Raw genomic sequence first — 26,747 nt, 5'->3', positions numbered from 1 at the left:
AAGCCATGTTGGTAGTTTAATGTGACATACCTCTGTGTTCACACTTATGAAGAAGGAAGAGTGATCAGAAGGCAAATCAGATGGTTTTACATTTAAGTAATTAGAAGCGATGCCTTTTATGACACACAAGCCAATGAGACTCGCTATTTTTCGCCTGCCAGTAGGTCAGTAGATAGGTTGACCTGTGAATAGAATGCATGACTTATTTAAAACTGTACTTTTGAGTATAGTTCGGCTACGTGTGGTTATGATCCTTGTTCCCTATCGACGATGCTTATAATTGAAGTCACCAGCGGCAATGAATTTTGGTCTAAGAGTTTTAAAGTAAGTAGTGTAATAATTTTTCTTTATTGGTTTGTTTGGTGGGCAATAAAAAGCAGATGAGATCAGTTGTCCATGCCAGTCATCTATTGATATCGAGGTGGCCTCTATGTTTAATTCTCTAGTTTTGCTTATTTCATGGTGCCTAATACTGTTTTTTATTATTATTGCAGCCCTACCATAAACTTTGCTTTGTGGATGTTCAGTGGAGTATGTTTGATAATTTTGAACTTTAAAATAACTTCTATTTGTCATATGTGCTTTAGAAATCAGCATGATGTCAATGTTGCGTTTAGAAATAAATGATTTTACTTGTTGACTATGGTTTGTCAAGCCGTTGCTGTTCCAGACTTCAATCTTTAGATTTTTAAACATTTAGTTTGGAGTTAAGAGTCATCAGAATGTCAAATATTTTATCCATATGCTCCATCATTTGTTGAATTCATTTTTTAAAATTGCCATTGCTTGATTGAGGTAGTTGTAGAGGCGGTTAAAACTGAGACTGGAACTTAACTGAAACTTGGAAACTGTGGTTGGAAACATGATGCTTGTTGGATGTTTTGTTGGTTTACGGGTTGATTACTTATTTTACAGTTATATTGGCGTAACTTGATCATAATTTTGTATCTGTTGGGTTTTCTATTTTTGGCTTTGGTAAAGATTTTTCTGGAAGAGTTGGGAATATTTTTTTTGTAGTTCTTTGTAATTGGCTTGGTGGTTTTCAGAACAATTGACACACTCTACTTCGATATTTCAACTTTTCCTTTGGGATTGGCTAGTCAAATGATCTCCTGTACACTTGACACAACGTGGATTTCTGTTGCAATACTTTTTAGTATGGTCATAGTTTTGACATCTTTGATATCACGTTTAGGATGTGGACGTTCAACTTATTGTGTTCATTAATTTGGTTATTTGGTAGATGTCTTTGTTATTTTTGTTTGTGGCTAATTCTGTATTAAATAAAGGGAGGAACATGTTAGTACCTCTTTGCCGAATGCTAGATATGTTCAGGACTTTGTGTCCCAGTTCTTCAAGAGCTTTTTTAGATTCTCCGGTTCTGTCGATGCATGAATAATTTTTAAAACTACCCGAAAACCACGATTTTCCTTTAGTTAGTATGAATTGAAATTGTGTTTTTTTCTTATTTAGTGCTTTGATGGTACAATAACAGCTGTCTGGCGCAGTCATCTTTATTTTAACTTAATCTTTTTACAGTGTAGTTCTTTAGATGCTGTTCCATTTAGGCGTTCATGGAGAGGTTTAATGTATGATACATTATGTATAAATATTGGTGGAGCTTTGGTTAATGAAACATAATTGTCATCATCAATGGTTTCTTCTGTAGTATTTTCCAGAGCTTGGCATCGATTACTGGTATTGGGTAGATGATCCAGACAGTAGTCTTTAAAGTAGTGTGTAATTTAATTGTCTGGACTATTATCATTTCGTGATCTTTTCCTGTACTCTAGTGTTGTCCATTTCTCTTGATAATTCTGTATGCTTCTAACGGTTGTTAAGTATTTTTTGACGGTTGTACATAAGTAATAGGTTGTGAGTATTGTACTGGTAATATAGGATAGTAAGAATTTTAATATATCATACTTCTTCTGCCGATTGGTGACTTATCTCCTGCTATTTTGACGACACGGATCTCCTCCATTCTGCTCATGTGGTTACTTCATTCCGCCATTCCATTAAACTCCGATTGCAGTTTTGTTGGGTGGATCGAGTAGCTCGACAGAACTGTTGCCGGTCCCAAGCCCGGATAAAGGAGGAGGGAGTCCACAGCCAGGTTAGCACCCTACTGATAGACTTTAAAACCATACAGCTCATAGAAACAGGATTATTGAGTATCTCAATTAATGGAAATTATCCTTGATAGTGCCTTGATAGATGGGTGGTTTATAATCAATGATAGTGCTAAAGAAATCTGAGGCCCACAACAACAAAATAAACAGAAAACTTTCTAATAAAACTAGAATTATGCTTTATTTTAATTTATAATTCTTCCCTCAACCTCAAAAAAGCGGTCGTTGGTTTGAAATAAAATTTTAAGGAATTTTTATTTCCTTAATATCCAATTCATTATTTGAATTTGTAATAATTTCCAGTGAATTAAATATCTCTTTGAAAGTTTTTGACAAAACAAACAAGTGTTATGTGAATTTCGTCGTCGAATGTGTAAAAATTGGAAACAGTTTAAATTTGATAGTGAAAACTTAAAAAAAAATTAATGTATTAAAATGTTATAAATTAGTAGTTTTTAACAATTAAAAAAGATATACTCATAAAAAACTCTTAAATAATTCTTTTTAGTCCTCATTTACTAACACAAAAAATGGTGTATACCTTTTTGGCACCTTACAAGTTTACCTGGCGTCAAGGCCAACAATAATATTTTCCATTCGGCTCCGCGTATTTGAAAATAACACGAAAAGAAAGACAGTAAAAAAAGATACTCGTGCGTCCACGACCCATGAGAATCTACCGCAATCTCGATAATCTTCCTTTCAAGTCGTGCTCTATAATTTAGCGTTTCTTGTAGTCTCATCGACGGGCCGGACAGACGGTCACTTCATGCGATTGATGGTGTTGGTGTCTTACGAGGAACGGATGGGAAGTGAGATCAATGAGGATCTCGTTGTAATAATTAGGGGTCGCTTATCGAGTCATTTGGTTGTCTTGGGAAGAAGATTCTCGACTTGATTGGCTAATTTATTTACTGATTTTACTTCGTATATAAAACTTGTAACGAATTAAAAAGGAGAACGACCAACAGTACATGAACAACATTACGGTTTTATTTCCGTTTTACGTCAAATTAGAGAAACATTTTAAATTTCCCGTAAAGCATCACCTTAAAAATATCATACAGATAGTTTAGGTTAATAAATTAGACTTTAAACACTCAGGCCGAATGTTGTTAATATTGAGTAAATACGTAATATACTAGTTCTTGCGTCACATGCCCCCGGAGATACGTTATGGTCTAGTCCGTCTGTGCGTCACATGCCCCCTAGTGCATGTGTGTACACGTAAGTACTTCATGCCCTTTAGTACACAGAAGTATAACTTTTGCATATAATACATATAATACTATTATATGTATTATTTTGCATATAATATTATTTTGCATACAATACTATTATAGAAGTATTAATCTACTTTCCTCTCAAACATGACATGCCGCCAACATCCAGTGTAGCACAAAACAGCTAAAAAAATTTCTCTTGGAGGTAATTGGATAAAATTGAAGATGTTTATAAAAACAAAATACTTTATATTAAAATAAACAGAACAAACGCATTTTAAAATTGATTGGTAATTTCTGCTTCTTCTTATTAATTATGTGCCTTCTTTAAATAAGGCAAACAGTATCCAGGTTGACTAGTTTTTTATCCACTTCACAGTAACTTAAACCTAAAGATTTTAATACTTGACGACAGCCTCTACATGGCTTTCGTCGTTTCGTTCCAGGACCTTCAGGTTTGGTAAAAGTATGCAATCTTTTTTTTTGGAAGTGGTTTTTCTTTAGGTGATTGTATTAAATTATAAGATAACTGACGTTTAAATTCTGTAATGCTCATTTTTGTTTCAGAGCACATATTGAATATAATTAAACTATTAACAATAGGTGTTCCGAGTATCATCTTAAATACTACTTTCTGAAAAAAAATTAATAAGAAAGAGATATTAAAATTATAACTTGTTTGTTTTTCTTACCAGTACCATTTCAAGCTTCGACGTAGTACTGTATGGTAAGATGACATCTGGTCAGAATAGTCTACGCCTTTCTTGGCACAGTTGTAATCAATTATACATTTCGGTTTCACAATATCCTCTTTTTGCCTATTCTGCTTTCCTGTTGGAATCAACTCTTTAGTATGAGCTGGGACAATTGAAATCATCAACACAGCTCTCTTATACATCCACTTAATAATTCTGAGTCCATCTTGCCTTTTTTCCAATGACCTCTGTTCGCTTCATCTTCTTGGACTGGTTAAAAATAGGTGGTATTCCTTTTCTGTTTCCTCTTGGAGTCCCAAGTACATTATATTTTCTGCTAACAATCTTTTAACGAGAGGTATTCCTGAATAACAGTAATCAGCAAATAATATTTTGCCAGCTTTATTGGTGATACACTGAAGTAATTTTAGAACAACTGCTTCAGAGTGTGCTACATTAACTGGTTGTTGTTCATTTCTTCCTGTGTAAATACTTACATTGAAAGTATAGCCTTCAGGAGAACAGAGTTTGTATAGTTTCACTCCATATTTATGAGTATTGTTGGGGATGTACTGACGAAAATGGAGTCTCCCTCTGAAAGGTACCATAGATCAGGTGTCACCAATTATATTCCCTGAGGGTCCATTTCGAAAACTTACTACACTTCCGCGGTCCTGACACTTAGCACTTATCCAGACAGTGTCGTAACCGGGGGGGGGGGGTACACAGAAACCCTCCAGTAGTTGTAACCCCCCTCCCTCAGGAGATCATCCTGGTTACGTATTTGCAACCAGGCCACATACAGGTCACCTTGTTTAGGGACGGGCATGAAATAAACTCAAGGAAAAATATGATTATAAAGCTAAATTTAAAAATTTGAAATACAAAAGAAATTCATTTTATTATGGTTCTAGTACCTGAAAGTTTGGAAAAAACATTTTAGTTTTATTATAGATTGGTTACTGTTTAGGTACGTCATAAATATGCAACTTAAAATAATTTTAGTATAAAAGATTATTTTTAGGTACTTCCTGAAATTTTGAATTTTAAAAATATGAAGATATTTATATATTTAGATTTGATTCTAACTTTACACTATGTTTTTATTACTATATTTTGAATTTAATGGCGGTCCGCAAAAAACAAGCTCATGGTCAGGATGCGGACCGCGGTCCGTTATTTGGTGAACCCTGCCATAGATTCATCTATAACGAAAATGTTGCCCGGCTCCATTATTCTTTGAAAATTTTGAATCAACTTCGTAACTAAATTTTCTATTTTGCATAATCTTATTTAGTATCTCATAGTGGTATCAGATGTCTCATTATTTTTAAAATGAAGAAGTTTCCATAAAAGCAAAAAGCGGTCTCGAATTAAAACTTTTGCGATAAATTTGTTATAAAATATATCATCTTTAGACTAATATAAATTTAAATGTCGTACCTGAGTGAGACCCATTGCGATTATTACCCCTAGGAAGGCTCTTATTTCAGTTTTGTTTGTGGCTGTACATAAATTGAACCTGGATTTTCTTGAGTGTCGCATACTTAATTATTAAACAGCATAATTGTTTGTTTCATTAATAATCATATCCAATATTTCATCAGTTACGAAATGGCTAAAAACGTCATTATTAAAATTTTCATGACTTTTAATCAACCCTGTATTATCATGTAATTCATTTAAAATAGTATTTGTTTCAGGACTCTTTCCAAAGTTTTTATGAACACTGATTGTTTGCTCATTTTCAACTTCTATCACCTTTTGTTTCACTACATCAACCATATATCTTGCCCTTATTGACATTTTAATAAGTACTGCTCACACTTCAATGAACTACAATAAACTGAAACTAAATATATACAGCGACAAGCACCAATAAGTTGAAACGAATGTAAATGACACATGCCTCCCGGGGTCTGTGACGTATAGTAACAATAAATTTTTGTTTATGTGCGGCACTTGTCTTAGGTGGCATGTCTCATATTACCGACATCAGTAGCGAAATTAAAAATTTGCTATCGATAACTATTTGTTACACTTAAAACGACGTACACATACCATTTTTATCGCTACCACAAGATGCGAAGGTTTGACCTATTTTACTACAGCACAGTTGAAAAATTACGCACATGTCCCTGGGGATACGTGACGCAGTCAAGGTGTTAATGGGATCTGATAATATTAAAATTTTTTTTGTACTGCATAAATATATAACGATAACGGTTTTTCCAACACGCGAATAATTGTCGATGCAATAAACACGGAAACTCTAAGTTAATTCCGTAAACTTTCAACAGTTGCCTTTGTGATTTGTTTATTGGCATTGCAAAAGCTAAAATCACGGGAAATTATGAAAGTTTAAAATCAAATGAAACGTTCCTTGGAATCATCTGTATACGAGGAATCAAGACATCCTCTTTTTTGTATTTTCCTTGATAATCGTTGCCTGAATGATATTATTCATTAAGATCCTACTTTTAAGTGTAAATTGTTAGGAGGCAGTCCATGCAATTTCAATGGATTTAAAAACTGTGTAGGATTTGAATAAATTATCCTGATATATATCTATGTTAACTGATTTGAACGAAGACAACTTTCCTGGAAGAAAATTCAGAGTAGCGTATTTAACCAAATATACATATAAAATTTCATAAAAATCGGTGACTCTGTGCGTGTGACACTAATATGGCAATTAAAAAAAGGCATTAGTGTTATAAGGTTAAATTAAGGGCTGTATGTATTTCTTAATAAGTATTACAACATAAAAAAATAAAAATAAAAATTTTTGTGCAAAAAATAAAAAAAAATGTTTGGCGTGAAACACCCTTATTAGCCCTTAGGGGTATGAAAAATAGATAACAACCTATTTTCAGATATACAGAATAAACGTATAAAATTTCATAGAAAGTGGTGTAGCCATTTCGGAGAAGTCTGGCAACTAACTGTGAGACTAATAGGGCTATTAAAAAAAGGGGTTAATAATAGAGGGGTGAAAATCAAGGGCTTTATGTAGTTTTTAATGCCACATCATAAAAACATAATAAAAACAATTGTTTAAAAAATAAAAAAAATAGCCATTTCGTAGAAGTGTGGCAATTAATTCTGCAACACTAATATGGCTATAAAAAAGTGGTAGAAGTGAGAGAGGAAATTATAGGGGAGCGGTTTACCCCTAAAATGATGCTTAAAAACGAAATATACCGACAAGGAGCCTCTCTGCACTCAACGTGTCTCGCGTCTCAAGACCAACATGATAAAGTCGTCAAATAGTGCAACAAATGGATAGTTAATTTCAACCCAACCAAGACACAAGCCATCCTCTTCAGCTATCCGGGAACCTCTCGATTCGAAGACGAGGGTAACCTGATAGAGCTCTACGGATCTAGACTCCCGTTTCAGAGTTGAGTCAACTACTTGAATGTTCAATTTGAGAGGAACCTCAATTGGAAGACTGCACTTAATCTCACTCTAAACAGAATGAGACAAAGGGCTAGACTCTTGGGAGCTCTATTAGGCAAATCTTGGGGGACACAGAGCAGACTCTCTTCCACAACTATAAAACTTACATCAAACATGGTATTATGTACAGGGCCGTTCTTTTTTCCTTACTCAACAACCGCCAAATGAATGCCATTATGGCCACTGAACGTAAGATCTTAAGAAAGATCATGAGAAGGCGTGCTGATTTTCTGTCGGCAATTATCCACCAACTGGCGAATATACCAACTATTGAGAGTAGAATCCAAACTCTCGTCAAGAGATATGTCCTTCGCACCATAGCAAGCATCAACATCAGAGCAAAAGAGGTTCTAAAAATTTCTTGCCACCGCCTAGGACACATACTGACCAGGGCACCCCCCCTCCCCAAGAAACTCTTCTACCCGGCGAAACTTCTCAACTTGACCTTTACGTTAACGTTGGATATCTGATACCAATTTGTAAAAACGTTTATTTATTCCATATCGCTATACGAAGTGGAAACATGGACTCTCGGAATTACAAGTATAAGGCGTATAGAAGCCTTTGAGATGTGGGTTTTTTGAAGGATGCTGAAGATCTCTTGGACAGAGCACGTAATCTGGAGAAGAGAATTTTTAAGGCAGATAAAAGATTATAGGAATGGCAATCGTAAAATATATTATTTAGATGAGACTTGGATTAACGCCGGTCATACTAAATGAAAAACATAGATTGATAAGTCAGTCACCTCATCAAGACAAGCATTTTTGGATGGACTCTCGACAGGTCTGAAAAATCCATCATTTAATTCCTGGACCCCGTTGTCCAAATATTTTTCCTAGCAGGATGGCTTATAGAAGGGCATATCTGGATTCATTTCGCATAATGTGTCCAAAGTACTGTAACTTTCGAGATTTTATGGTGGTCAGTACCTCTCGGTTCTTCTTCATTCTTCTGAGGACCTCCTCATTGGTGACTCGGTCAGTCTACGGAATTTTTAGTATTCTCCGATACAGCCACATCTCAAATGCTTCCAATTTTCTGCACATATCTTCGTTCAAGGTCCACGATTCAACGCCATAAAAAAGAACAGATTAGACGTAGCATCGCAGCATTCTTACTTTTACAGCAAGACAGAGGTTGTGGCCCTTGAAGAAGGCCCCCATCCGGTTGAAGTTGGATCTAGCTTTTGATGTGGAAATGAGTAGCAATGATAAATAAAAGATACGAAATTATTCGAAATTACATAAACAAAATGGAATATTTTAAAAATGAAAAACTGTAACCCATTTTACTCATTGTACCTATGTAGTTTTCCAGGACTTATTTTTCGTAATTGGATATTACTTATATGTAATAGTAAAACATTTTTTTCGTCATTTTCAAAGAAAACCTTTCGTTTTACATCCGCAAAGTATGTTCCTTTGTGCGTTGTCGCCTATGCAATATTGGGGACGATCTATCAATGGATTCATACATAGTTTTGTCTCCTGAATCAAAATCTGAAAACGGCATTTTGATATGTCGAACCATCTTCGACATAACCGGCATCAAAGTCAAAAATAGTGACGTCACAATTCTTCTAAATATACATTCGTTTCTGCTGACACAAACAAATGTTAAATCGAAATCGAAACGTCGACTTAATAAATTTTATTTTTTAATGTTAATGTAATGTTAAATGTATAATCTATCTACCCAATAATATATGTATAAGTATTTTTCCTAACTTTTGCACAAAAAGAGGTCTCTTTTTTATATCATTAATGGTAATATTATTACTTATTTCCAAATATTGGTCTTAAAGCGTAAAATGTATAAAAACAACTTTCTATTGTTTGCCTTTTGATTAATACCACAATTATCTAATGATGCGTGAATGACAGTTTACAAAAACTAATATTAAAGTATACTTCTTTGGAAGATTAATCATGGATTACTATTATTTTAACAGTAATCCTAAAAATTATAAATTAATTCATTTCAAATTTAGATGTTATAGACTGCTAGAATCTTAATACAACCCTATACAATTATATAAATATCAGGTTTCGCGTGTTCTGTACATGCATTTGTTGACGGCTACTTTTCTGTTAAATGAATTTAGTATAGAAACGAACTTTCTTATTAATGAGTACTTTAACATCTTAGAAGCGACGATAATAAGATATCGTAGATGGTAACAATCTACATGCCAAAATGCTCAATCGAAAAGAGCCGTTCCTATAGTATAGCTAAGGTACCCCCTCAGAACAGCATGGCATGGCTTTCAACCTTCCTCAACACCAGCACCACCACGCACCACAAAACATAACAAAACAACACACACTGACTGACTAGTGCTTTTTAACAAGCCACTCGTCTATCCATCTTTCCAAAGACAAACAAAACTGCAATTGCAGACTGGAATTATGAATGTTCTTGGGAAAAATACTTTTTTAAAAACTGAACTTCACAATTAAAACTTTTATTTCGACTGACAAAGATTTTAGTAACAACAATAATAATTTAAATCAGACTGAAAAATATTGATTTTTACATGGTGTTTTTATAATTTATTAATTGCTGATCTTGCTGTTCAATACGTCGCAATTTAGTCCAGAATGTTCAAGCGGTAGCCTCGTGTTGGAATCCACGTGGTGGAACTTACTGGATGGTAGCGGTCATTGTACTGTAACTACTCCATCCCCTGAAGAAGTTTTGTGAGGGACGAACAGAACTGTTGAGTTGGCCTCTTCTGGAGTTTCGTCGCTAGAGTTGGGTTTTTTGTTGTTTGTTTTATACCTGTAACATATATAGAGGCAGATTATTGTAATAAAGATATATAAAGGAGTCATCCAAAAATGGTTATGGCTATGGTTCCATAATTTCGGGTTAATTGTCTCTAGATGTTCCTCTTCCTTAGAGAGTTCATGCAGTTTGTCTAAGGGGATGTGATCTATCCTTAATGGTTTGAATTTAATCGCTGTTTGAATATCTATGGTCCTTATTTTGGGAAGCATTAGCGGTTGCTCTGGGATGGTTGTCCTTGAATTTATGTAACTCTGGATTGGGGTTTTGAATTCGCATCTTGGCGGAAGATTGATGAGATAAGTTCCTTTTAGGCCCAAAATTTTTGTTGTAGAACATCGAGTTGTAATTTTGGTTGATTCGGGGAATATTCCTATATAGTGGGCGTCTGATAATCTTTGAATGATGACATCTCGAGTTTGGACGGGGGTGTATTGGCAAGAAGCTTCTTGGGTGCTCAACTGCAGGATTTGTTTGATACAATCATCAGTTTTCGTTGCTTCTAGTATTGTTTCCTCTTGGCAAAGATATCTTGTGTCGATTCGGGCACATGGTTCTTCCAAATATTGAAAGGATTTTTCGTTTATGAGGAGATATGGTTCCGGAGGAATGATTGTAGTAGAATTTGCGGTAGGTATAGGAAATAAATGATAATAAGTAAAGGAATCAGGGTGTAGGACAGGAAAATGAAGGATAAATATAATAGTACGGTTTGAATAATAGGCATCTACTTTGATGATGTCGTAGTACTTTAGGATGTCCTCTTCTTCGATGTACACAAGTTGGTCTGCCTTGTGGTGTTCCAGCATTTTATTGATGATCCATTTTATTTCGTCTTTCTTGATCACACTGTTATGGAGAGTGTTTACACGAGAAAAGGTAATGGCTTCTTCTAAGTCATTAAGTAACTGAAGTATAATTTGAAGGGTTAAATTTAATTGGTCCAGAACATTCCTTGCTTGCAAATAATGATTGAAGTCAAAAATGAATGTATTGAGATTCGTGCTGATATTATTTACTTCTTCTGCTATTATTTCTTGGTTATGTGTTAGTAATGTGATAGTTTCGTTGAACTCTTTTATAATCTTCTTGTTCAAGCTAATGTGACGATTAAGATGATTTATAAGATTTTCCTGATTCGTCTGTAAGGTTTCTATAGCATTGTTGTATTTTTCTGCGTCATCTTGATCTAGATTTCCAGAAATTGCTTTGATAATGCTTCCTATTCCATTAATTAACCCTCTTTCTGTTCTGCTATAGGGGTAAATTGTTGAGAATTTTTCTTGAGCTGATTTTAATTGATTTCTAAGAGCTTGGTCGAAATTTTGTAAACTGCTAAAATACGGATGGCTAAGTCCATTTTGAATTGCTGTGGTCACTGCAACGTACTGGGTTTCAATTCTGTCTAATTCTTCCTTTATTGGTAGTAGTTTGAAAAGGTGTATAAAATCGTGTGTACTAGTATGAATCTTTGCTTGTCCCAGGTTGAGGGGAATTATTCCTGGGTTGTCTTTCAGGTCCTTGATCTTCACTTCCTCTCCCGTCGCCAGGGTGATCCTGTGGGGAAGGTTCAGAATTAGTTTTTGATTTAGGTTGGTGTTTTATGTTTTTCTTGTGAACTGTAGTTTTTGATGTTTTTACAGTCACTTCGTTATTTCTTTTTATATGTTTTGCGGAATATCGCGGAAGTAATTTATTTCTGGTAACTGTTTTCCGTGTGTAGATTTTTGTACTTGGTTTATACGTAATAGGGTCTTGTCTCGATTTATTTCTATTTTCAATGACTTTATTTTTATTCTCTTGTATTTGCTGGTTTACTTCCTTGTATAATTCCTTTGTTATCTCTCTATGATTTTGGATATAATTGTTCAGTATTACTTTCTGTATGTCAACGTCAAAGGGATCTTTTGCGTCGATATGTCCGTTTAATATGTCGATGGGTCTTAACTTCGTTGCTGAATGTATGGAATTATTGTACCCAATTATAGCGTATAGCATTTGTTCTTTAATCGAGAGCTTTGCTTTGGTGTTCCTTAGGATTCGAAGATGTTCGATTAACGTAGAATGAAATCTCTCAATCATCCCGTTGGATTGCGGATTCTCTGGTGTTGTATAGTGGATTGAGATTTTATGAGAGTCTACAAATTCTTGTATTACTCCATTTTTAAATTCCGTACCATTATCGGCTACTATCATTGTTGGGAGTCCATGATGTGTTATAAAAATCAATAGGGCGTTGAGTACATTGATTGCATTTCCTCCATTTATTGGGTAGGCTTGCCCATACTTCGAAAATGCGTCTATTATGGTTAGAAACTTCTGTCCATCAGCCTGGAATAAATCAATGTGAACTATTTCCAGTGGTTTAGTGGGAGTTGGTGTAACCATAAATTTTGGTTTGGGAGGAAGTCTGTCGTATTTATTTTCTTGACATATATCGCAAAAGTTTATGATATCTTCTATGTCCTTCTTCATATTAGGCCAGTAATATCGTTTCCTTATTTGACTTTCTGTTTCAGCTATTCCTCTATGGTTCGTTTTTCCTTTATGATAGTTTTTTATAATCTCTTTTTGTTGTTCTTCTAGGTTAACATCTTCTAATAAAAGATTGCACTTTACTAAGTCATATGCGTTGTTTTTAAAAGTTTTCCTGATAATTTCGCAAATTTCTGCAAAAATTTCTTCTTCTGCTTCAAATAAAATTGCATATTTCTTTTTCGGGTTGAGGTGTTCCTTAAAAATTTTTATGGTATCAGCTTTTAACTGATCTTTCGACAGCTGGATATGATAACGTCTTTTATTCGGAAAGGTTTGTATAATTGCTGGAGGTCGTGGATTGTAGTTGACGATTCTGACTATAATTTGGTTATTGTAGAAGTTAAGTGGTTTTTCCGAAATAGGTATACCAAGAATTGGGTTTTCTACTGCTGTATGTATGGTTTCATTTCCGTCTTCGTCTATGTTTTGATCTTCGTTTTCGACAGTGCCTTCTGGGATGTTTTGATCTTCGTTTTCAACAGTATCTTCTGGGATGTTTTCTGGAATTAATTCTGTTGCTTTTTCTTCTACAATCTCGTCGATTATTCGATCTGCATCTGGATTATTAGTCGTTGACCATCCATCGTCTTCCATGTCTACTAAATCATCAAAGACTTCCTTAATTTGTGAATCGATGTCCTTAGTTTCCTTTGTGTGTATTTCGATTCGAGACAGTGCGTCCGCATTTGTATTAGCTTTGCCTTTTTTGTAAATTACTTCGTAGTCAAATTCTTCTAATTTTAATCTCCAACGTACTAGTTTGGAGTTGGGTTCCTTTAGGGAGAATAGATATCGCAAAGGACGGTGGTCTGAAAGTATTTTAAATTTTCTTCCAAATAGGTAAGGTCGAAAATACTTAGTTGCCCACACCATTGCTAACATTTCCTTTTCTATTGTAGAGTACTTGGTTTCGGTTTCATTTAGTGTTCTGGAAGCAAAGGCAATTGGTTTATCACTGCCAACTGGTCCTTGGGAAAGTACTGCACCGATAGCGAAGTTACTGGCATCTGTTGTGAGGTTAAACGGTTTGGAAAAATCTGGATATTGCAATAATGGCTCATTCATTAATAATTTCCTGCACGTTTCAAAGCATTCTACGAATTCGGGTGTATGTTCGATCTTTGCATCCTTTTTTAAGCATCTTGTTAGAGGTTTTGTGATTTTTGCGAAGTCTCGAATAAACTTCCTGTAATATCCCAGTAGTCCAAGAAATGCTCTTATTTCTTTCGCTGTTTTCGGTATTGGATATTTTTCTATTGCTTCAATTTTCGCTGGATTCGGTTTTATGCCTTCTTGTGTGACTACGTGTCCTAGGAAATTAACTTGCTTTTTTAAGAATTCGCATTTGTCGACTTGGATTTTTAGTCGGGCTTCTCTTAGTCGTTGAAATACTTTTGTGAGATTTACTATGTGTTCCTGTAGTGATGTTGAATATACTATTACGTCGTCCATATAGACGAGGCATATTTCTCCTTGAAGTCCCTTCAATACGTTGTCCATCATACGTTGGAACGTGGACGGAGCGTTCTTAAGTCCAAAAGGCATTCTTAAATATTCATAGTGTCCATTTTCCACATTAAATGCTGTTTTGGGAATGTCTTCTTCAGCCATCTCGATTTGGTGAAATCCGCTTGCTAAGTCGAGGGTCGTAAAATATTGACATCTTCCCAATTTGTCCAAAATATCGCTAATGTGAGGGATTCTGTATCGGTCGTCAATTGTTTTCTCGTTGACCTTTCTATAATCTACTACTATCCTCCACTTTATTTTACCGGATGAATCGGGTTTCTTTGCCACGACCCAAATGGGCGAGGACCATGGCGATTGACTTGGTCGAATGATCCCTTGCTCTAACATTGAAGAGATTTGTTTCTTTACTTCTTCCTTGTGTACATACGGATACCGGTATGATTTCGTAAATACAGGCTCTTCATCCTTGGTTCTGATGTGGTGTTTAACTTCGTTAGTAAAGCTGAGAGGAGTGTCTGGTTGGTGAAATATATCGGAGAATTTTCGACATAGGTGGCGAACTTGTTCCTCTTCTTCTTCGTTAAGATGTTCGGTTTTAATTAAGTCGTCGATATCTTGTCTGTAGTCTGGTCCGGAGGTTGTTTCCATGGAATATATATGGAAATCTTGAATGTCTATTTTATTGCTTTCGAGTGGTTCCATAAGAGAAAGATGAATGGGTTCTGACGTGAAGTTGGCAATTTCGGTCCAGGCGAGGTGGTTCTCGGCGTTAGTAAGGGCTTCTCGTACTACGACGCCTTGTACTTTTTGGGTAGGAATAATGATGGTTCCTTTTTCTTCTTTGACAGGAATTTTCACTTGGCTAATAGAATTTGCTTCCAAATGAATGGAATAAAATTGTGTTTTATTTGTTTCGTAATATTTAATGGGGATTGTAGAATCTTTTGTAACTAGAAGCGATTTAGGGAAGTTTAATTGGGCTTCGAAGAGTTTTAGATTGTCGAGGCCAATAAGACCATCGAAAGTTTTGTGAAACTTAAAGAGATAAAATTTCATTTTGCTGTCAGAATTAAATTCTGAAAATGAAGGAATTTCGGCACAATATTTTTGGGAATAGTTTTGAAAAATTGATGTGACGACAAAGGGTTCATGTTTTATGTAACTTGGAAAATATGAAGAAGCTATTTCTGGATTAAGAAATGACTTTGTAGATCCTGTATCGATTAAAAGTCGTAAAGAAGGCTTAGAAATTTCGATGTAGGGTAGCTCCTTCTTGTCGGGAAATGAATGAAGTTCAATTACGTTCCGATTGCTTCTGGTGGGTCCTCTCGAAAATTTACGTTTTCTTCGTACTCGGTTGGTTGATTTTCATATGTATCTTGTAGAAAATTGTCGTAATCAGGTTCGTAGTAATCATTGTAGTTGGCATTCTCTTCTTGCTCATCTCCGTGGCATTGTATATTGTAAAGTTCTTCTACGGTGAATTTTGGCTGCGCCCGGTAATTTGGTGTAAAATTTTGACGGCCTCTGGTTGTGGTTTCTGATATTCCACTCATAGGTGTTGGTCTAGACTGTTTTGGCTGTCCGGGTTTGGGTGCCCATACATTTGACTGGTTCTGGGTCCTGAATGCTGGAGGGTTTGAATTTTGTCTAAATTGATCGAAGTTTTGTTGCCGATGTGGTTGCTGAAACTGATTCTGCGGATAGAATTGTCTCGTTGGTTGCTGCCATCGTGGAGGTGCAAAATTTGTCTGTTGGTACAATGGTTTTTGGATCTGTACAGGCATCTGCTGTCTCTGAGGTCGGCGTTCTTGATAATTTTCGCTTCTTCCTGATGTTGAAGGTTGACTTATTTGATTTTTTTGAAGATATCGAACATTATTTTCTTCCTGTACGTACTGTATTGCCGTGGCTAAACTTCCTGGTCTCATTGCTCTGATAACAGAGCCCATTGGTTCTCGTAGGCCTGCTAAGAATGTTGTAAGAGCTTGTTGACGGAAAAATTCTTGTTTGCTCCTTTTAATATCGGCATTTATCGTATGTAATTCTAGGTAGTTATTAATACAGCTTAAAAGTCCCATGATTTTTTCGTAAAAATGCATAATAGATTCTGTCGAGCCTTGTCTTAAATTTACTAGATCCCTTGTAAGCGAATTTTCGTCTCTCTGGTCTCCAAAATTTTGAATTAATGCGTTTTTTATTTCGTCCCAACTTTCGCATCCATATACAGATATAACTTCCTTGGCTCTACCTGTTAATTTACTGATAATACCATGAAGCAAAAATTTGTTTTGTATATTAGCTGCATTAAGTCTGTCATAATAATGGTTTAGAAGTATTGTAGAAACTTTAATAAATTCATGTAATTCATTTGGATTTCCGTCAAAATTTGGAAGAATGCATAAATTTTTAACGTCAAATTGTGGAACTGCCATATTTCAAAAATTTTCAATATAATATATAGTCAATAGTCAAATTGGTATAGTAATTTTCAATAATCAATATATAAATATATAAATCTTAATCTACTTTATTTTCTATCTATTAATCTCTATGTTTATTAATATATAGTATTTATTAAGCTATTCAATTTTGTCTAAATCTAACTCTAAAGTCAATCTAAGGACTTAGAGGAGATATTTTTAAATTACTTTAATCTTTGTGTTAATCTATTTAAATCTTTGTTTTATTTATCTTCTAATTTAGCTCTGATTCAATCTAAGGACTCAGAGGAGTCTGATTTATTAAAAATTCTTTCAAAATCTAATCTTCTTAATTCTAAGAAATAATAAAATCGCTTACAGGATAAAGACGATGCCGATGTGCATTCCTTTGCTCCTGAAGGCTTCTTCTAAATTCTAATTCTCTAATTCCCTCGGGTGAACTCTGCAGACGGTTTCCCTGGGGCTGGTTCTTGGAACAGTGGACAAACACTTAAAAGTGACGAGGATCTATAAAGACTCTTCCACTTCCGTACTGACTCTGCGCCAATTATGAATGTTCTTGGGAAAAATACTTTTTTAAAAACTGAACTTCACAATTAAAACTTTTATTTCGACTGACAAAGATTTTAGTAACAACAATAATAATTTAAATCAGACTGAAAAATATTGATTTTTACATGGTGTTTTTATAATTTATTAATTGCTGATCTTGCTGTTCAATACGTCGCAATTTAGTCCAGAATGTTCAAGCGGTAGCCTCGTGTTGGAATCCACGTGGTGGAACTTACTGGATGGTAGCGGTCATTGTACTGTAACTCTGGCGTCTGCTCTTACCATCTCTCTCCCTGGCAAGGGAGCCCACTTATTAAAGGGACGCCCCGCCTAAACGAGGTATTAATAACGTTATTCATTAATTCATTCAATACATATTTGAAATATGTGGTTCCATGTTTTGAGTAAGATGGAATCCATTTATCCTTGTCAAAATATTCCTACTTGTACTTGAAGGTTTAAAGATTAATGCTTTTTATAGAACTGCAATTCATCTAGCAGTTTTTTAGAAAAAAATCCCAAAAATTCCCAATCAAGGCATTTTTTCAACCATAAAATTGCAAATATCTAGAAAAGAAAGCATTTTTCGAAAAATTAAAAAGATAAAAAAGTATTTATTTCGATGAGATACGTCTAGAATATTTTACTCAAAGCTATTCGGGAAATTGTTTTTTTGTTATGTTATAAGTACTGAAAGTATTTTTATTCATAAATCTTTATATCTAAAATTAAACATGTAAATATACAATAAAGAATTAAAATATCAGTGTTACCTTATTTAGAAAAGCATCTACGTCCTGAATCTCATAACCAAACTGAGGTGTCTCGTTGTTCCAATCGTTCTTCGCCTTCTTTCTTCTATTTCTATACCTAGGTCGTTCAGGTACTAAATTAGGTTCAGACTTTGTCCTTACTGGCGTGCTTTGGGTTTTTACTAACTTACACTGTACTTCGCAATTTGTTTCTTTGCTTTGGTTTGGTTTTACGAAGTTATTTAGCTAAAAAGTTTATAATGTAGATTTTAATAAATTTAAATATTTAAATGTAGAATGCTGTGACTTTGACATTTGTTCGTCATTTACATTATTAATTAAAACTGACAGTAGTTGTGTTTCGAAAAATTCTGCAAGATAAATTGCTTCTCTAAAATGGCTCTTAACGAAAAAGAACGAATTACTATTCTTATGATGAGAGAGTACGGTGACAGAAAAAGATCTTATTGTGAAGTAGCCAACTTGTTCAATAATACTTTCCCAAACCGTTTTTCTATTCATAAGGCAACGGTACAAAAAACTATAAAGCGATTTGAGGAATCTGGAAAAGTAAAAGGTAGATACCGATCAGGTAGACCGAGAAGAGTTTTGAATGACAACAAAACTTTAGATAAAATGCAAAGTTTTGTTAAAGATCCACATACATCCTCACGCAGGGTTGCACAAGTATATGATGTAGGTCCTTCTTCAGTCTTACGTGTATTACGTAAGAATAAATTTAAACCATAAAAAATTAACTTATTGCAAGAATTAAGTGAAGATGACTTCGATCGTAGATTAGAGTTGACTGATGTAATGATGGATAAAATTAAAAATGATGAAAATTTCGTTAACAGAATATATTTTCCCGATGAAGCAACCTTTACACTGCGTGGAAGTATAAATCGACACAATTTAAGGTACTTCTTCTTCTGCTGGTGCCACCCCTCTTGGAGATTGGAAATCATCAAGGCTATCCTGACCTTGTTTACAGCTGACCTAAAGAGTTCATTAGTGGTACAGCCAAACCACTCTCTCAAATTACGCAATCATGACATTCTTCTACGGCCTGGATTCCGTTTTCCTTCTATTTTTCCTTGCATTATATTTTGAAGTAATGCGTATTTATCTCCTCTCATCAGGTGACTCAAATATTCGAGTTTTCTTCGTTTGATCGTTGATAAAATTTCTGGGTCTTTTCCTATCCTTCGCATTACTTCAAAGTTTGTGACTCTTTCAACCCAACTTATCTTCAGCATTCGACGGTAGCACCACATCTCGAAACCACATCTCAATATTTTTTATGTTGATCTGTTTGAGAGTCCAGGCCTCTACACCGTATAATAGCGTGTTAAATACGTAGCCCGTTAGCATTCTTAATCGTAGAGGGATGCTTATATCTCTATTGCAGAAGAATTTCCTCATCTTTATGAAGGTGGCCTGGAAATTTCGATACGTCTTTTTATTTCATTGTTTTGGTCTCCAGTTTCGTTTATTAAAGTCCCCAAGTATTTGTAACTTGATACTTTTTCAATTTGAATGCCGTTACTGAAGACCATATACTTGTTTTTTTTTATATTGATACTTATGCCCTAATTATACCATATTTGTAAGTAATCGTTGTAATTCTTCTACTGTTTTTGCAACTAGTACAGTGTCGTCTGCATATCGAATATTATTTACAACCTCTTCATTCCTTCGTTTGCTTGCAAAAGCGTTTCCTGTCATATGCTTTCACTATAAACATTAAATAGCAGCGGTGACAAAATGCATCCCTGTCGTACTCCTCTACGTATTTCTATTGCTTGTGATATCTCATTTTTTATTATGATTAAGTTCTATTTTCGCATGATTTAAGGTACTGGAGTGACATAAATCCACACTGGATGCGTGAAAACCATACTCAAAGACCACAAAAATTTAATGTATGATTAGGTATAGTAGGTACTCAGAAAATTGGGCCATGTTTTATCGAAGGAAATTTAACGTCAGATAGTTACGAAATGTTACTTAAAAATATGAGACTGAGAACCTACACTGAGAAACTTATTTGGGGCCAATTCTAATCAGATATGGTTTCAGCATAATGGAGCTCCAGCTCATTTTGGTGTAAATGTTCGGCATTAGTTAGATGAGATATTTGCCGGACGATATATTGGTAGGCGAGGTAGAATTGAATGGCCTCCACGTTCATCAGATTTCAATCCTAAAGATTATTTTTATTGGGGATACTTGAAAAATTCAGTTTACAAAACTAAACCAGCAAGTCTTGCAGAGCTAAGGCAACGAATTATCGATGGATCTCGAATAATTTCTATACACTCATGGAGAAATGTAGTAGACGCATTCTACCATCGATTATGGTACTGTCAACTCACAAATGGAGCACATTTTGAACACTTGATAAAGTAACCATTATATTAAAAAATGTAATCTATCAATTGTTACGTTTTATCGTAGTTGAAAATTAAAAACAGTTAGTATTAAAAAATTGATTGAGACAATTAGGCGTTGCCATACTTCTGTTTTATGTATTTAAGACCTTCCAGACTACATAAAATCATAAGTGTTACATATAGTTGAACTCGTATTGAATAGGAGATTCCAACAATGACTAAATATACAGGGTGATGAATTTGAAAAACCAAAGTTACTAATAATATAAGAGAAACAGCAAATCTGGCAACATTGCAAATATCAAATATGGAATCTCCGTATCCCAAAATAGGTGTAATTCAAATTTTATTGGCAGGAAATGTAAAAATATTAGATATTATAAAAGTCAAGTCAACATTAGCCAAAATTTAAAAGGGAAAAACACTGTATCTGGGCCACATACTTCGAAACGATAAATACTCTCTTCTGAACGTCATCATGCAAGGAAGAGTAGAGAGAAGAAAAGGCTTGGAAAAAAAAAGAAATCTGCTGAGTAATATCAGAAATTGGATTAACCTCAGTAAGAAGGCCCAATAAGAAATATATATACAGAGAAAAACAAAATTTAAAATATATACTGAACAAAGGGAGGAGCCATAAAAAAACATTACTGTGTATTCGAATTTGTTAGATCGAGAAAATCACGAAATTCGAGTTATAAAGATAAAAATTGTTCCAAGTTGAAATTCCTTAAGATGTATACAGAACTCCAAAGATTAGTGTATTTTTATACTTACATGTACATTATCTATATTTACATGATTTTGCTTGATGCAATTCAAATCCTTGATGTTATTTTTCCTTTTCGTTTTGTACTGAAATCTAATAGGTTGTTGAGGGTTAAGATTCTGAGTGGTTTCGTTCTTGTGTGAAAAAAGCGCAAAAGGTAACTTCTTGTTTATGCTTTGACCCTGTTGACGGGAGGGCTTCTGACCCATATCATTTAGAATTAGTGGTCGAACCTCGGTGCGGCATAGTAGGGGGAGGAGAAAAGATGAGCATCTTGGTTCTAAAAAAGATATGAGAAAAAATAAAACATTAAATATTAATATTTTTCTAAATTATATTTTAGTTAAATATATATTTATGATTTAAACCCTTGGACTATGAATTAATCAAGTTAAATCACTTGTTTTGCTAAAAATACATTTTACCTATCATGGCATTACGATAATGTGCAATAACAGAAAAAGTAGAAAGGAAATCTGAAACCTTGAACCTTGATAGGAATGTAGTTTTAAATCATAACCCATTCTGTTTCTTCTTGATGTGCCTATCCGTTACGAATGTTTGCGATCATCATGGCAATCTTTATCTTATCTGCAGCAGCGCGGAAAAGCTGCACAAATATTGTATTGAACCAGATTCTGAGGTTCTTTACCCAAGATGTTCTTCTTCTTCTTCGTGAACCTCGTTTTCCAAATACTTTTCCTTGCAGGATGGCTTGAAGGAGAGCATATCTGGATTTAATTTCGCATAATATGTCCGAAGAATTGTAGTTCGAGATTTGATGGTGGTCAGTACCTCTCGGTTCTTATTCATTCTTCTGAGGACCTCCTCATTTGTGACTCGGTCAGTCCACGGGATCTTAAGTATTCTCCGACATAGCCATATCTCAAATGCTTCCGCACCTGCCGAAGCAAGAAACGTTCATTTACATAGGCGGTGCTGGCGGGAGTGCTTCTGTTGCCTTTTGTGATTATATTTTTTGCGGTTGAAGTTTGTGGTGATAATCCTAGTGTTATTGGAGTTTGTCGTTTTATAGTAAATTTTTAATTATATTCTGTGAATATTAAAATACATTGGGTGAACAACCGAGTTGTTCCAAGAGAAGACAGCAAAATGTTAACGTCATAAGAGAAGGTAGTGATACGATATGAAGAAATTGAATTGCATGATGCAGAAAAATGGCATCAAATATTAGCCAAGCGGTCGATATTTGTAGCAATTTAACAAAAGTATCCATTAGCTGTATTTATCATGAGCCTAAAAATACATCGGAAAATAAAAAGCAAGTAAAACGTAAAACGAGAGGTAGAAAAAACATTGTTTTGTATGACGAAACAAGACATTTTATTTTCGGAGTAAAATTCCAACACTGAAAAAATTTCTCAAGGGCTCGAAAACAATTACTTTTTACCCAAGATATCTCGTAGAGTATTAATCAAAACTAGGCGCGAAATAAACTTTCGATATGTAAAAACAGAAAAAGTGTGTTATTAAAAAAAAGAAATTATTGTGTGGAGAAGAAAATATTTTAAAGAAATACGCACACTTCGCAGCATTGAATGGAAAACATATTATTTGGATTAAACCTGGATTAACGAAGATCATACTGTTGGAAAAGATTAGCAAGATTTAAATGTCAAAGGTAAACGCTAAGCATTTATAGAAGTCTGCTTTACAGGATTAAAAGCTCCATCAGGAAAGGGACGACGTTTAATCATTATCCATATAGGCAGTGATACAGGGTTCCTTGATGATGGTTTGCTTCAATATGAGTCAAGAAAAACAGGAGATTATCATGAAGAAATGACTTCCGAAGTATTTGAGCGCTGGTTTAAGAGAATCTTAACAAAATTAGAACCTGGTCAGGTCACGGCAATAGACGTTTTAGCGTAACTTCCGCGACAACCGGGTAGCATCAGTAAGCTTTCTGCAGATTTATTTGTTTTTTTATAGCTTTTTGTAACAATAAAACACTGAAAACTTTGTTTTCGAAACTTCCTCAAAATTTATTATAAAATCTTATCACTACAGTTGTTTCGGCAGAGTACCTTTCTTAAGTGATCTATTTTTGGTATGCGTTTACACATTATAGTCTCTTTAACCAAATAGGTTGAGGAGGGGAGAACTGTTTGTCTCAAGTTGGTTAAAGTCTATAAAGTGGTTTCGTTAAAGACAAAAAGTGTAAATGCATACCAAAAATAGATCACTTGAGAAAGGCCTTCTGCCGAAACAGCTGTAGTGATAAGATTTTATAATAAATTGTGTGGAAGTTTTAAAAACAAAGTATTAATTGTTTTATTGTTATGTAAAATGAATTTCCATCAAGTAACGGTCGAATCCATCAATTATAGCTTTTTGCTTATGGCATTCTGTATTTTTAGGGGAATGTAGGGAATAAGCCACAAAATATATTCAAATGTTTAATTTACTGACGTTTCGATCTCTATAAAGAGACCGTTTTCAAATATATAAATGATCGATATATTTATTTTTTATAGCTTTTTGCTTGTGGAATTCTGTATTTTTAGGGAGAATTTTGAAAATAAGCCACAATATATCTATGGTTAATTTACTGACGTTTCGATCTCTATTCCAGAGACCGTTTTTAAAGTTTAAAGAAAAAAAAATGAAAATAAATAATATAAGATTATATAAATAATATTATATAAATATATAATAATAAACAAATAAAATATATGTAACTATCATGTATATCTTTGAAAACGGTATTTGGATATAGAGATCGAAACGTCAGTAAAACCTGTAAATAAATTTATATTGTGGCCTATTTCGAACAAATAATATTTAAAAAATATAATATAATTAACGTTGAAATGAAAGTGAGTGTACGCGACTGGATTTTCATACGTCTTTCCCCACTTCTCTGCCTTCAAACGATGAAATCACTCTTCCAAATAGTGGAATTATAGTATACTTGCTGAATTTGTTAGTTACTAAATGGCTATTTTTGTGTTAAACGTTAATTACTATTGTTTAATGTTATTTAACATTAAACGTGTTAAAATCACTAACCCGTTAATATATATAAAATATCAAGCAGTCAAAACTAGTAACTTTGTAACTTTTTACATACGAATAAATTGTAGAGTTAAAACTCATTAATGTTTTAAAGTCAAAACTCATTAAAACTTATTAATGGTACTTAGTGAGTTTTTCCAGAATTATAAATCACTGCTGTGTTTGACTTGACACTTTTCTTTCTCGGTTATTGATATGAAGTTAATTAGTGAACACGTGTTCATTTACTTCTCTAAAAAAATATTCCTTAGTGAAGTTTCTTTTTAGATATTATACAGATTACGGCATTGTATAAAATGACTTTCCATCAAGTAACGGTCGAATCTATCACTTATTTTGTATAAGCATTGTCACAGGATATTTTGATGTGGCGATGAATTGCATGAATTGCAAATACATTATTTTCACGTGACCTAAATGACCATTGGGAAGGTCAGGTGTTCGATAAAACCAGTCCATTAGAAAAGATGCAGGGACTGCTTTCGTCAGTTTTCTCTGGCGCACTGGGGGAACGGGTCTGTATTGCAACAGTCTATCTATGTCTGTCATAGACATATAATTCAAATAGACTGAACCTTGCAATACTGCGTCGTCCCCCCAGTGCGACAGAGAAAACTAACCCAAAACCGTCCCTGCGTCTTTGTATAATAGGCCAAATTTTTTGACTACGTGACCTAAATAATGACCAATGGCAAGGTCACATGGTTGATACACCCAGCCCAATAGAAAAAGATGCATTCACTACTTTGCGTCAGTTTTCTCTGTCGTCCTGGGGGAACGGTAATGGATTGCAGCGATCAGTCTATTTGTATTATATGTCTATGATGTCTATAGATTTAACTTAACCCGCAGACTCCTAGTACTTTAGAAGTTGTTGTATCTTTTGTGACCTTGAATCTTGCGCTAGCTCATAGACCTTTAAGTCACTACTGGTAGTTATTGGTATTCAGTGGGTATTCAGCTAGTACTGTGAACACGTTCAAATAAGAAATCTGAGTCTCAGTGACTCCACTTCACCGTTAAGGTAAATTTTGTAATTGTTATAAAATTAAAGATTTTTGTGTAAAACCTGTTATTTTTAGATAGATTTGGTTCCTAGTACATCAAAAAAGTTAGTCCATTAGACAATCATTTTTAAAGTTCTGTTTTAATATGGTATATTGAGGAAGAATCTGACTTGTCTGATATAGAAGATAGATATGATATCGAAGAAGAACATGAATATCTATCTTCAAGTGAAAGTGATGATAATGAACAATATTTTCCAAATAATAAAAATGTTGACGAAGAATTAGATCACGAGAATGAGGATAAAATTGGAAAAAAATACTAATATGTGAATGATCGACAAAAATGGCCGGTAAATGAAATTGTAAAGAATGTGCAAACTCCACAACATAATATAGTCATAACCCACCAGGATTAAAAGTCTTCATCTATTCAGGCTTCATCCCTTCGTACTCTAGGAGATGAAGCTACTCCAGAAGATATATGGAAAACCTTCTCATCTCTGAAGCTATGATAAATACTATAGTGCTGTATACAAATATAAAGATTGCAAAAATTCGAACAAGATTTACTGTAGAAACACGAACAGATTTGAAAGATACGGATACTGCTGAAATACGAGCTTTGATGGGCCTATTAATATATACCGCGATCTATTAATCTAATGACGAAGATATTGGCGCCATGTTTACTGCAGATGTAAGCGGAAGAGAGATTTTTAGGACTGTTATGAGCGGAAAACGATTTAGTGTTATGATAAATTGCTTAGGGTTTGATGATGCCACATCTAGGAAAGAAATACTGAAAGAAACACCAGCGGCTGATATTAATGACATTTTTGAAATATTTTTTAAAAATTGTCAAGATGTGTTTACCATTGGGAAAAATACATATATTGATGGGATGTTAATCGGGTTTAGGGGCTGGTGCAAGTTCCGGATGTAGATACCAATTAAGCTACGCAAATATGGCATTAAACTGATGTTGATAACTGATGCTAAGACTCAATTTACCTATAATGGCTATTTATATACCGGAAAAGATGGAATTGGTCTTTCAAATTAAAAAAAAAAAATAACCAAACACACACAATCGGTAATTCGTCTATCAAAACTTCTATTTGGCAGTAATAGGAACATTACTGCAGATAATTGGTTTCCTTCTCTTCGGCTAGTGAAAGAGTTACAGTCTAGAAGCCTTACCTATGTCGGAACCATGAGAAAATCAAAAAGGGAAATACCTCCAGAATTTAAGGCAAACAAACAAAAACAAGTTGATTTTGCACTATATGGATTTTTAAAACATGAAACGCTAGTTTCATATATTCCTAAGAGAAACAAGGCTGTAATCCTCATTTCCTCTATGCATCACTATCGTGCTACGGATGTTGAGAGTAACAAACCTGAAATAATATAATTCCATAATTCAACAAAAAGGGCGTTGCTGCACTAGATGAGAAATGCATCATTTACAGCTA

The 26,747-nt window shown here is 34.3% G+C and overlaps 1 protein-coding gene across 3 annotated transcripts in view; it reads right to left on the bottom strand.

Annotated features, from left to right (window-relative positions):
- The window catches only part of LOC140436732 (uncharacterized), a 172,288-nt gene that overhangs the window by 17,392 nt on the left and 128,149 nt on the right, over nucleotides 1–26,747 (bottom strand). For all 3 annotated transcript variants that reach the window (XM_072525791.1, XM_072525793.1, XM_072525792.1), the window contains 2 exons: nucleotides 21,232–21,503; nucleotides 18,080–18,304 (listed from right to left, as the gene is read on the bottom strand). In XM_072525791.1, the coding sequence (XP_072381892.1) occupies nucleotides 18,080–18,304; nucleotides 21,232–21,503 (497 nt within the window). The remainder of the gene's footprint in view (nucleotides 1–18,079; nucleotides 18,305–21,231; nucleotides 21,504–26,747) is intronic.

The sequence above is a fragment of the Diabrotica undecimpunctata genome, chromosome 3 (genome assembly GCF_040954645.1).
Source record: "Diabrotica undecimpunctata isolate CICGRU chromosome 3, icDiaUnde3, whole genome shotgun sequence".
NCBI classification, from domain to species: Eukaryota; Metazoa; Arthropoda; class Insecta; order Coleoptera; family Chrysomelidae; genus Diabrotica; species Diabrotica undecimpunctata.
Note: the sequence above shows the minus strand (reverse complement) of the source record. Positions and strands in the feature narration are given on the sequence as shown.